Here is a 13416-nt window from a genome sequence, read left to right on the forward strand (position 1 = left end):
TTATTGGATAAAGTAGTATTTTATTATCTTTAATGTAACTCTAGTGTCAGGACATGCCCCGTAATTCTAGTAAATTAAAATTTGGTAAATAAATCTGTTTATCTCATCTATAGCCTTCTTAAAGATTATAATCATATCTTTAAGATTTTAGCTTTCAAAATGAATAGTCCTAATATATTTGGGGAGCTACCAATTCCTTTGAATATTGGTACATATTTGGATTGTTTCTAGCTCAATTATGTTTTTTTAAACTAGTTTTTAAAACTAGTAAGATGTGTAATATTCTAGATGTGAACTAAAAAAGCTGAGTTAATCACAGAAGTTTTAAGGAAGTTAGTGTTTCTACCATAATCACTAATACTAGTATCTTTAATAATAGTAGCATTAGTTTGATATAGGATTATATGTTTTAAATTTGCATCCTTTAACAGGTTATAGAGAAGCATTTGTGAAGTCACCTCTCTTCACTGTTTTGCTTTTTTAATTAATCTTATTAATCATTTTGATAAAACCTGTATAGAGAATTATTATATTAGGCCATTTTAACATTGTTATGAAGAAATACCTGAGACTGCATAGTTTATAAAGAATAGAAGTTTAATTGGCCCACAGTTCCACAGGCTGCACAGGAAGCATGATTCTGGCATCTGCTCAGCTTCTGGGGAGGCCTCAGGAAACTTAACAGTCATGGTGGAAGACAAACGGGGAGTGAGGCATCTCACATGGTAGGAGCAGAAGCAAGAGAGAGAGCAAGTAGGGAGGTGCTGCACACTTTTAAACAACCCGATTTTGCGAGAACTCACTATCAGGAGAACAGCACCAAGAGGATGCTGTAAACCATTCATAAGAAACAACCCCTGTAATCCAACCACCTCCCACCAGGCCCCAGCGCCAACACTGGGGGTTACAGTTTGACATGAAATTTGGGTAGGGACACAGATCCAAACCGATATAGTTTGGCTGTGTCCCCACCCAAATCTCATCTTGAATTCTAATCTTAAGAATCCCCATGTGTTTAGGGAGAGACCTGATGGGAGGTGATTGGATCATGGGGGTGGTTTCCCCCATCCTGTTCCCATGATAGTGAGTGAGATCTGATGGTTTTATAAGAGGCTCTTCCCCCTTGGCTCTTCACTCTTTTCTCTCCTGCTGCCACGTGAAGAAGGTCCCTGCTTCCCCCTCGCCTTCTGCCATGATTGAAGTTTCCTGAGGCCTCCCTAGCCATGTGGAACTGTGAGTCAATTAAAACTTGTCCCTTTGTAAATCACGCAGTCTCAGGTGTTTCTTTATAGCAGCATGAGAATGGACTAATACAGTTAATTGGTACTGCAGAGAGTGGGTATTGCTATAAAGATACCCACAAATGTGGAAGTGACTTTGGAACTAAGTAATGGGCAGAGGTTGGAACAGTTTGGATGGCTCAGAAGAAGACAGAAAGAGGTAGGAAAGCTTGGAACTTCCTAGAGGCTTGTTGAATGGTGTTGAGCAAAATGCTGATAGTGATATGAACAATAAAGTCCTGGCTGAGGTGGTCTCAGATACAGATGAGGAACTTGTTGGGAACTGGAATAAAGGTGACTCTTGCTATGCTTTAGCAAAGAGACTGAGTATTTTACCCCTGCCCTAGAGATCTGTGGAACTGTGAATTTGAAAGAGATGATTTAGGGTATCTGGTAGAAGAAATTTCTAAGCAGAAAAACATTCAAGATATGACCTGGTTGATTCTGAAAGCTTTCAGTTTTATGCATTCACAAAGTGGTTGTTTGAAATTGGAACATATGTTTAAAAGGGAAACATAATGTAAAAATTTGGACAATTTGCAGCCTGACCATGCGATAGAAAAGAAACACCCATTTTCTGGGGAGAAATTCAAGTGGTCTGCAGAAATTTGCATAAATAATGAGAAGTCAAATGTTAATCAATGGGGAAAATGTCTCTGGGGCGTGTCAGATGTCTTCATGGCAGCCCCTTCCATCACAGACCCAGAGGCCTAGGAGGAAAAAGTGGTTTTGTGGGCTTGGCCTAGGGCCTTGCTGCTTTGTACTGTCTTGGGACTTGGTGCCCTGCATTCTAGTTGTGGTTAAAAGGGGCCATTGTATAGCTCAGGCCATTTTTCAGAGGGTGGATGCCCCAAGCCTTGGCAGCTTCCACGTAGTGTTGGACTTGCAGGTGCACAGAAGTCAAGAATTGAGGCTTGGGAACCTCAGCCTAGATTTCATGGGATGTGTGGAAGCACCTGGATGTCCAGGCAGAAGTTTGCTGCAGGGGTAGAGCCCTCATGGAGAACCTCTGCTGGGGCAGTGTGGAAGAGAAATGTGGGGTTGGAGCCCCCACATAGAGTCCCCATTGGAGCACTGCCTAGTGGAGCTTTGAGAAGAGGGCCACAGTCCTCCAGACCTCAGAATGGTAAATCCACTGACAGCTTGCACCATGTGCCTGGAAGAGCTCTGGATACTCAATGCCAGCCTGGTAAAGCAGCTAGGAAGGGGGCTGTACCCTGCAGGCCGCAGGGCTGGAGCTGCCAAAGAGTATGGGAGCCCACTCCTTGCATCAGCATGATGTGAAACATGAAGTCAAGGGAGATTATTTAGGAGCTTTAAGATTTAATGACTGCCCTGTTGGATTTTGGACTTGCATGGGTCCTGTAGTCCGCCCTTTTTTGGGCAATTTCTTCCATTTGGAATGGGAACATTTACCCAATACCTGTGCCCCCGTTGTTTCTTGGAAGTAATTAACTTGCTTTTTATTTTACAGACTCCTAGGCAGAAGGGACTTGCCTTGTCTCAGATGAGACTTTAGACTTGGACTTTTGGGTTAATGCTGGAATGAATTAAGACTTTGGACGACTGTTGGAAAGGCATGATTGTGTTTTGAAATGTGAGGACATGAGATTTGAGAGGGGCAAGGGGCAGAATGCTACGGTTTGGCTGTGTCCCCACCCAAATCTCATTTTGAATTGTAATCCTTGTAATCTCCATGTGTCTAGGGAGAGACCTGGTAGGAGGTGATTGGATCATGGGGGTGGTTTTCCCCATGCTGTTCTCATGATAGTGAGTGAGTTCTTGTGAGACCTGATGGTTTTATAAGGGGCTCTTCCCCATTTGCTCCTCACTCTTCTCTCTCCTGCCACCATGTGAAGAAGGTCCTTGCTTCCTCTTCACCTTCTGCCATGATTGTAAGTTTCCTGAGATCTTCCCAGCCATGTGGAACTGTGAGTCAATTAAACTTCTTTCCTTTATAAATTACTCAGTCTAGGTTATTTCTTTATGGCAGTGTGAGAATGAAGTAATACACAAACCATATCAGTTATGTACATATTTTTACAATGTTTACATAAACATTGGAGTTCTGAAATAATTTAATTGTTGCTAATTTTTTTTTTTTAGAGCTTAGAAACCAAGATAGCCAATTGGAGCCTGCAATTGAGAATGAATAAGAATGAGGCTGTAGTGATGAAAGAAGCAAGTAGGCAAATAGCTGTAGCTTTAAAAAAGGCATCTAAAGTTTACAAACAAAGGCTTGACCATTTTACAGGAGCTATCGAAAAACTTACTTCCCAAATTAGAGATCAGGTATGTAAATTCATTCTTTTTAAAATTAAAAGTTATATTTTATGTACTTAGTTTATATAATTAATGTTATGATGCTTCATATAGTAATTTTATTCTTCTCTTAATGCTGTTAATACCAGGAAGATTTACACTTTTTGCTTTAAATCTTTCATTTTGAAATATTACATAAAATGTCAAATTTTCATATTGAAATATATCAGCATTTCCTTGGGCACTTTACTTAAAGGAAATATTAAGTGTTTCCCCCCTACACAAACAAAAAGGTTCTATTGGCCAACTAACTAAGGGTAATATATTATACACATTTCCTCTTGGAACATTGTGGTCCATGTTAGCAAATTAAAGGCTCTGAGGCGGCTTTCAGAAACAGTGGAACGAAGGGTGTTGAACTAAGAGTTTCCCACACTTTTTTAACCACAGAGCTATTCTTTTACCCACAAAGCAACTCTTGGAACTGGTTCTGAGGAACACTAGTTTGAGAAATGCTGATTTATGTTATTAGACCCTATGACTTGATTCAGTAATTAACCTCATTTAATCTCGGTAATACATTTAAAACCATGTGCTGACATAAACACACCATGTAAAATATATCTTTGGGTATAGTACAAATTTGAAAATGGCCTTAGTGCTTTGTTATTTTCAACAAATTATATTTATTCAATTACTAATTAATAATTTTTTAATAAAGTCTGACTGATATCCTAACTCTTAAGAACTTATGTTACGGCTTATAGAATTATTAGAGGCTTTTAGGAAAGAAAACAGACTTGTATAAAAGCTTATTGCAAACAAAATAGTATTTTGTTAACTTTGTGACTTGAGATAAGGAACTTAACCTCTTTAAGCTTCAATTTCCTCATGTATAAAATAGGAGATCATAATACTCCCTATCTCATGTGTTTGTAGGTAGAGATAAATGAGAAAATATATTTTTGCACTGCCCTCCTTTCTGTTCCTGTAATGCATGAAGTTTTTTTCTTTGTTTTGTTGTTTTTCTTGTTTGTTGCTGCATCTGGCTTTATTGTTCTTCCCTGGCTCACAATAGCTCTTTCTTTTTTTAATCATTCAGGTATCTTTTCAATTGACATCTCTTCAGAGAGGCCTTTCTTGACCATTCCTTTTGAAGTAGTCCTAAAACAATCATATCAATGTCTTAATTTTTTTCATAGCATTCACTATAATCTGAAACTATGTAATTTATTTTTTCATTTATCACTGCTGTTGTGTTTTGTTTTATTTTTAACTGTTTCCTTCTACTTGAATATAAGTCTAAGAAGGCAGGAGCTTGCTATCCTATTCACCTAAGGTAAGGGTACCATTATTTAAAACAGTATCTTAAGTCTAAAACATGAACAGTTCAGCAATAAGAGCTAAATAATAGTTTAACAAAGTGTTATTACATATCTACACAATGCATAAATTTTACCAAGGACTACAGAGAGAGATCAAGGACAAGGAGGATTTGTAAAGGTCTGTGGTCTTTCGTAATTAGAAGGTCACTAGTTACTAATTCAGATGCAGTTTCAGTGCAGTGGAAGGAAAGGTGAAAAGGGAGATTTTGCTTTATATCTGCATGTTGTAAGGAGAGATGAAAGAAGAAATGAGGATTTGGAAAGTACTAGAGACAAATGATTCTGACATTTAGTACCCAGGGGCGAGGATGTTAAATGCTCTATAATTCTGCACACTGAAGAATTAACCCATTTCCTTCTTTGAAAATTAGATCCTAATTTTGCTTCTGGTGGCTTAGATGTGCCATTTCTCTAAAGCAAAGACAAAAGGTAGGCCAACTCAAAAAACTCTCTAGGAAGGTAATTCCATCACTGACTAGTTTTGACATCTAGGAATGCCATACTGATGAAGTAGGTAATAATTATATTGCTAACACATAAATTCTTTTCTTACTGATAAAACTTCTGTATATCTTAATTTATATTATAAACTTATACTTCATAATTTATACTAAAGCTTATACAAAATATGAAAATACTAGTCTTCAATATATCAAAAATATTACTGTGAAAAAATTTAAACAAAAAAGTCTTGCGCATAATACATGCTCAGTAAATACTTGCTCAGTAAATGGATGAATGATGAAAGAAGGAAGTACCCAATAAATGTTAATTGTTGTCATTACTGTTTCTGAGCTTTTTGATTTGTAATTACTGGCATTGTTGCCTTCCAGTGTGTTTTTATGTAGAATGTAGACAGGAGGCATAGTGGCTACAGCTCTTTAGGTGGATCTGCAGTTAATAGATTTGAGCTATTTATTGAGTGTGTGCTGTGCTGCAGGCACTATCAAGGCCCTAGAAATACAGCTATGAACAAAAGCAGATAAAAATCCCTACCTCGTGGGAGTTCACATTCAAAATGGATAAGCCACTACTATCACTTATGTCTCTTTGTGGACAGTAGCAGTGTTTGAAGGCTGATGGGGTGACCTCTATAAAATAGATCTTGGCGTCATTATAGCAAAGATAAGTAAGGTGCATCACCAAATGTTATGGAGCTTTGGAACTAGGGGTAGTTTCTGTGTGTACCACAGGGGCTTTCTCCTCTGATGCTTATGTGGTTGTTACCATCTTCTGTATATAGAGCATGAAATTAATTCAAGACCAGCCTGAGTAACATAGCAAGATGCTGTCTCTACTATATATATATATATATATATATATATAAAATATAGTGTATACACCATATGTATAAAATACATATATGTACACATATATGTATAGTAGATATAGATATGGTATATACATATATATTTAGATGTATTTTACATATGTGTGTATATATATATGGTGGCTGTGGTGGCACACATTTGTAGCCCTAGCTACTAGGGAGACTGAGGCAGGAGGATCCCTTGCACTCAGGAGTTGGAGGCTGCAGTGAACCATCATGACCATGACACTGCACTTCAGCCAGGGCAAAATAAAAAAAAAAGTAAAATGGAAAGTTCAGTAAAAAGAAAAGAACTTATCTTAATTATGAAATATTGTTTAAAAATAGTTGCAACATCTTTTAAAATGTTAAGTTGGAACTTCCACTATGTGTATATAAAATAATAGCAATATAGATATTAACTTTAAAATTTTTCTGTTCAAAGTTGTACACTGACTTTATTTATTTATTTCAATAGTTTTTGGGGGACAGATTGTTTCTGGTTACCTGGAAAACTTCTTCAGTGGTTATTTCTGACATTTTGGTGCACCTATCAGCCAAGCACTGTACACTGTACCCAGTGTGTAGTCTTTTACCCCTCACCTCCCTCCCTCACTTCCCCCAAATTCCCAAAGTCCATTATATCAAACTTACGCTTTTGCGTTTTCATAGCTTAGCTCCCACTTATGAGTGAGAACATACGATATTTGGTTTTCCATTCCTGAGTTACTTCACTTAGAATAGTGATCTCCAACTTCATCCAGGTTGCTGCAGATGTTCCTTTTAATGGCTGAGTAGTATTCCATGGTGGTTATATACCATATTTTCTTTATCCACTCATTGGTTGATGGGCATTTAGGCTGGTTCCATATTTTTGCAATTATGAATTGCACTGCTATAAACATGCATGTACAGTTTTCTGTGTTTGAAGTTCCATACTTTTTGGAAGATTGCTTCCCAGTTTATAATGTATTTGTGTTTAGAGATCTGAGCAAAACAAAAATGTTTGAAAATTATAGTATGAATACTTTTATGTATTTTTTAGGAAGCCAAGTTATCTGAAACAATTTCAACTTCCAGTGCCTGGAAAAGTCATTATGAGAAAATTGTAATAGAAAAAACTGAATTGGAAGTGCAGATTGAAACAATGAAAAAGTAAGAAAAAATTTAGAATCTTTTGTTATGTAGTAAGAGTTTTCACTTTTTAAAAAATTCTTTGAGTTGTTTGTATTTTGATTTTTTTAGATTACATATGGTAAAGGTGCTACCTATATGATTTGATATTTTTGCATTTATAATTCTGTGAAGTTTTCTTACCTTACTATTAAAAATAATTAAAATGATTGCTCATTAAAAGTGAATTGGTGTTCACATTTTGAATTTTTTTTTTTTTTGAGGCAGTGTCTCACTTTGTTGCACAGGCTGAAGTGCAATGGTGCGATCTTGGCTAATTGCAACCTCCGCCTCCCAGGTTCAAGCAGTTCTCCTGTCTCAACCTCCCTAGTAGCTGGGACTACAGGCATGCACCACCATGCCCAGCTATTTTTTTTGTATTTTTAGTAGAGACAGGGTTTCACCATGTTGGTCAGGATGGTCTCGATCTCCTGACCTTGTGATCTGCCCTCCTTGGCCTCCTAAAGTGCTGGATTTACAGGCGTGAGTCACTGCACCTGGCCCACATTTTGAAATTTTAAACTTGTAGATTATCATTCATTATTTCAGTATGCCATCTATTATTTGTAGTAAATGTTAATATTTCCTTTTTCTTAAATGGAGGTGATGTTTCTCTTTTAAACAAGAATGTATAAAAATATATTTAAAAAGTTTATAATAACTGCTTTGAAAATCCTAAAAATTATTGTTCCTTAATTAAAGTGACTTAAATGCATAACAAAGAAAATGAAAAATAAAAATACATGTATTTTATTATTTGAAATGTATTACTGATAACACTATAATGAACCCTGAATATTTGATTTTAAGTGTTTTCTGTGTCTTCAGTTTTATCATTGAAAACTACCATATATAATTCATTTCTAAAGTTTAGTTGTTATTGCCTTACTAAATTCTTTTCTTTAACCTTGTCCCTTAAATAGTGTATATATGTGTGCATGTGTATGAATGAGAGGAAGAGAGAGATGTGCATATTTGTGGATAATAGTTTAGAAGTTTTATTGAACAGCAAAGAGCATGTTGGGTAATTTTTTGTTGGTATCATCAGTGGGTAATTGTTTCTAATCACAGTTACTTTGGTTGTACCCTTTTGGATTACTTCTCCCTATTTTTCTTGTTCTATCAGTTCTGTTTATTTTTGTATATTCCCTATTTGAAACATTGCACCCTACCAAAGTGATTTCAGAAACACACTTAAAATGTGTTATTTGAATAAAAATTTTTATGACTTTTATAAAATGTGTCATTCATTTTATAAAGGCAAATCATCAATCTTTTGGAAGCTCTGAAGAAAATGGAAGACGATGGAAAAAATTCATGTGAAGAAATTCTTAGGAAAATTCACTCAATTGAATATGAAAATGAAACTCTGAATCTTGAGAATACAAAATTAAAGGTACTATGTATGAGTGTTTGTACAGGTGTGTATTGTATAATGACCATAGTCTACTTAGTAGAAACAATTTGAAGAAAGAGTATGTTTAGAGCAGTGCTCTTATGTAATTTTGTCTTCTGTGCTTGTCAGGATATTATGTTTTCAGCAGTGCTAAATAATATTTATGAAGTTAACAGTCTCTTTGCCTCAACTTTTTTTTTTTTTTTTTTGAGACGGAGTCTTGCTCTGTCGCCCGGCCTGGAGTGCAGTGGCCAGATCTCAGCTCACTGCAGGCTCCGCCTCCCGGGTTTACGCCATTCTCCTGCCTCAGCCTCCCGAGTAGCTGGGACTACAGGCGCCCGCCACCTCGCCCGGCTAGTTTTTTGTATTTTTTAGTAGAGACGGGGTTTCACAGTGTTAGCCAGGATGGTCTCGATCTCCTGACCTCGTGATCCGCCCGTCTCGGCCTCCCAAAGTGCTGGGATTACAGGCTTGAGCCACCGCACCCGGCCTGCCTCAACTTTTAAAATAAACTACTATCCAATTTTGCAGTTAAATGAATCACCCAAATTACATTAACTTTAGTACATAAGATTATTTCTAGGTGTCATGGTTACAATAAGATATAACCTCAGGCCTGGTCTGTTTGAAACCAGAAAGTATGTTCTTGGCTGCTTCATAATCAGAAAGAGGTAATTGCTTTCCATAGGTACCAGAGGAGAGACAGGGGAGAAGCTTTTAAATTTTCTGAGAAAAAAAGATATTTGAGTTCTCAGTCAACCCAAGATACATATAACCAGATGGAACTTGAAAGATGATGGCATCATTTTCACTTCCATAATAATACTTTTAGAGGACAGAACATAGAAGACAGAAAAGAACCTTTTTAAACCATGAAATAAAGTTTGTATGCACAGGATAAATAATATATTAGTAGCATAGAGTACATTTTAGAGAAACTTATAAAATAAGCATCTGACATTGTTTTGTTGTATTTATAGCAGTTTAATTCTATCACTGTATTTAGAATTAACTAAATGAGAATACATTTAGTCTATGTATTAAGATGTCCTTAAGACATGTTAAATTCCTAAGAGATATTGCAGATATATTTTGTTGTCCTTGAGAGAAAAGATCTTTAATGTTAAAAGAGAAGTGAAGGTCTAAGGCTTTTTTTTTTTTTTGATTTAAGGTTTGTTTTTGTTTGTTTGTTTTGCATTAGAAATGCGCTTGTTTCTTGGAAACATAATTACTGGCTGTTTAGAATTATACATTATATAAAACTTACAGTGGGTTTTTGAAAATGAGTTTGTTTATGAGAAAAAATATACACAATTTAAAAATCATCATCAAAGGAAATTAATAAAATGATAGCATTCCAGGCTTTAAGGTTCTGAATTGTTATTTTAAAAGATTATTTTTCTGGAGATACATCCAAATCTCTTTTACCCTTTCTAAACCCTTCTTTCGCTATACGTCTAAAATGTTGTGTGCTGAGAAGAGAATTTTATCCATTGTAGGACTTAGCATTATTTTCTTATGAGCCATCTGTTTTCTACATACTGATCTGTCTTTGTGGGAGATACATAGTGTTATGCAGTACAATGTATAGTAATTAAAGATTGTTTATTATATATTGCAGAAGGCAACAGATTGCCCAAGCCAAAAAGATTCTTTCCCTTTGTAGGTTTATAAAGTTGGTAACTTTTCTCATCTTGATGTTGAGTGTCAGTCTCCTTTAGACCAATGGGGCAAAGCTAGGCTCACAAATCTCAAGTCTGTTTTGTTCCAGGTGGAAAGACTCGATTAGTTTGGAGTGCAGGACTTGAAATTGCCGGTCCTGTTGACTGTGATCCTTCAGAGTGAGTGGAGGAAATAGGAATCGAAGTGATGTACATTATAGGAAGTAGCAGGGTCTTCTTTTCTCACCTTTAATGTATTTAGTAATACAATTATTTCGGCTACTTTTTGTTAGGAAAGATTTTTTTAAAAATCAAAATTGCAATGTACCTTAATACCATTTTTTTTTGGCAGTGACATTATGATATTTTGAATTAGAATTTTTTCCTTCAAGAAATTTTGTAAGTCCTTTATAGTCCTTCAAGCAGTATGAACTTCTTATGTTTTCTTAATAAAAAGAAGTTCATTTATTCAGTGAACATAGTTCCTCCAACTTCTGACAATTTATTCAGTATTACCTTTTGAGTGAAGAATATATACTCATTATAGTAAAATTGGAAACTATAGAAATATAGAAAGAACAGAATGATCATTGATCCCACATTCCTTGGAGATAACCGTATTTTGTAATATTTGTTTTTTCACAGTTGTAATTAAAATAATGTCTTGCTTTGTTCACTTTAAAATGGAAACAGATACTGTATGTATATAACATATAAACTCTTGATAAGCATCCTTTTAAATTACTCTGTAATATATATTCAATGTAGAAGTGTTAGGTGATTCCCTATTTGTTGGACATTCACGTTATTCCCAGTGTTTTTAACATTTAATAAAATAATGCTCTGATGAACATTTTCATACATAAACTTCTTGTTGTATTGTCTTTAGCTTAGATTTCCATGTAGAATTACTGAGTCAAAGAATATGAACATTTTGAATGTTCTTGATATGCTTTGCTACATTTCTCCTGAAAAGGTATTTTATTACCCATACTGCCATTAGTTCTCTATACCTCATCAGCACAGGAAATGAAATGTGTGTTTTTATTTGTAGTGTTTGCTAATTTGGCAGGTAAAAATGTTATCTATGGTTTTAATTTGTAACTCTTTGAGGAGCTAGTTTTAAATTTCTAAACAATTTCTATTTTTATTCTTCTGATGGTTATCTGTGTATCAGTAAATTATATATTATACTATTCCTTGGTTTTTCACATTTAGTCAATTGTATTAACCTGCTAATTAGTAGAGCACTAACATAATTGATAATATAAATACTAATACAACTAAAAGACATGTTAAATTCCTAATAAATACTACAACAAACATATAACTTATGCTTTCATAAAAATAAGTGAAGGTAGTTTGATACAGGAAGCTAAAAGAGTTAAGGCTTTTATGGACATAAGATATGAACATAAGGGCAATATTCAATAAGCACTTCCAAGATAGGGCTCGATAACGAAAGAGAAGAAAGAGGAGGAGGAACATGGAGTATATGGGCTTTATGTAGAGTGCTGTGTACCTCTGTGGCTTGCTGTGTTCAGCTGTGTTTGTGCGCTTTGTATTCAGCTGATGTTTTTTACATGGTTCAGAGCTAGAAAAAACTGCATCTGAACAAAAGTTACTTCTTTGTTATACATCATTCCCCTGCTTACCAATATTGTAAGATGAGCTTCACTTGACAGAAATGTGAAGCATAGGACAGATTATATATCTTCACCTTTTATTTGGAAAATAAGGATATTTTCCAACTACCTGTTCTCTATCTATTCTCCCCATGTTCACTTTGCCAGTGTCATTAATTGACAATTTGTTCTGTAACCTCAAGTGCTTTTAATAGATTGATTCTAAACATTAGTAGCAATGACTTATAATTGTTCTTTCACTACACAGTCAAGTAATATGTTTATACATGTTTTTTTCTTGTACAACTTTAAAATTTTACCTGGAGTTTCCCAAAACTCTACTTGTTTTACTCTTTGCCCTTATCGTTGTCTTCCCCCCACCCCACCCCCTTCTTGAAATTCTTCATCCTATCTCTGTTCTCTGAAGAACCTGTTTTCCCCAGATTTCTTCTACTTAGGGCCTTCTGTCTTCTTGTTTCAGTCTGAATGGGTTGGTCTCTAGGCCTGCTGCCCAGATGCCATGCTGGAATTTTCTTGACTGCTACCCTGGTTCCACTGTTTCCTTGAACCCACATTGTGTTTCTTTTTCTTTTTACTGGAATATATCTGCAAATAATATTCCCTTAAGGAAGAGAAAATTAGAAGTAAACATTAAAATGGTCTCACATGTCTAAAAATGCCTTTATTCTGTCATTTTGATTAATGGTTTCAGCTGGGTATAGCAACTTAGATTGAAAGTAATTTTTACTGAGAACTTTGAAGGCTTTGCTCCATGGTCTTCCATAAGTCAGAGTTGCTAGTAGAGAAAATCTGCCATCAGTCTGATACTTATTCCTCTGTAGTGACATTTTTTATTTTTCTTGAAAGTTAAGAGATTCCCCTTATCCTTGGTGTTTTGAAACTTCACACGCATCTAGTTGTGTCTTCCAGTACTTTGTGCTAAGTACGTTGTACACTTTGTAAATCCAAAGACTCATGTCCTTTACCTCTGGAAAATTCTTTTATATTATTTCTTTGGTAATGCTCTCTCTCCTGCCCCTTTCCATTTTCTCCAGTCTGTCTGGATGTACTGCTGATTGTATTGTTGATTTGTTGGACCTCCTAGATTGATACTCTGTCTTCAATTTCTGGGTTTTGTTCAATTTTGGGGGCAGATTTCTTTGGTCTTTATCTTTTAATCCTTCATTTAAAAGTTTAATTTTCAAGAATTTTAAAAAGTATTCCCCAAGTGTTCCTATCATCAAATATCTGAAAATACCTATAAAAATTTTTTCTTTTTTTTTTTAGTGTTTCAATTTATTGTTTCCAACTGGCACTGGTTTTTT

At 35.4% G+C, this 13416-nt stretch overlaps 1 protein-coding gene across 4 annotated transcripts in view; it reads left to right on the top strand.

Annotated features, from left to right (window-relative positions):
* Window positions 1-13416, top strand: part of ODF2L (outer dense fiber of sperm tails 2-like) — a 48031-nt gene that overhangs the window by 16233 nt on the left and 18382 nt on the right. For 2 of the 4 annotated variants that reach the window (XM_011956090.1, XM_011956091.1), the window contains exons 8-11: window positions 3387-3572; window positions 7282-7391; window positions 8670-8805; window positions 11356-11442. In XM_011956090.1, coding sequence (XP_011811480.1) covers window positions 3387-3572; window positions 7282-7391; window positions 8670-8805; window positions 11356-11442 — 519 coding nt within the window. The remainder of the gene's footprint in view (window positions 1-3386; window positions 3573-7281; window positions 7392-8669; window positions 8806-11355; window positions 11443-13416) is intronic. The other 2 variants (XM_011956093.1, XM_011956092.1) reach the window with 1 other exon arrangement.

Source organism: Colobus angolensis, unplaced genomic scaffold, assembly GCF_000951035.1.
Source record: "Colobus angolensis palliatus isolate OR3802 unplaced genomic scaffold, Cang.pa_1.0 Scaffold41, whole genome shotgun sequence".
Lineage (NCBI taxonomy): Eukaryota > Metazoa > Chordata > Mammalia > Primates > Cercopithecidae > Colobus > Colobus angolensis.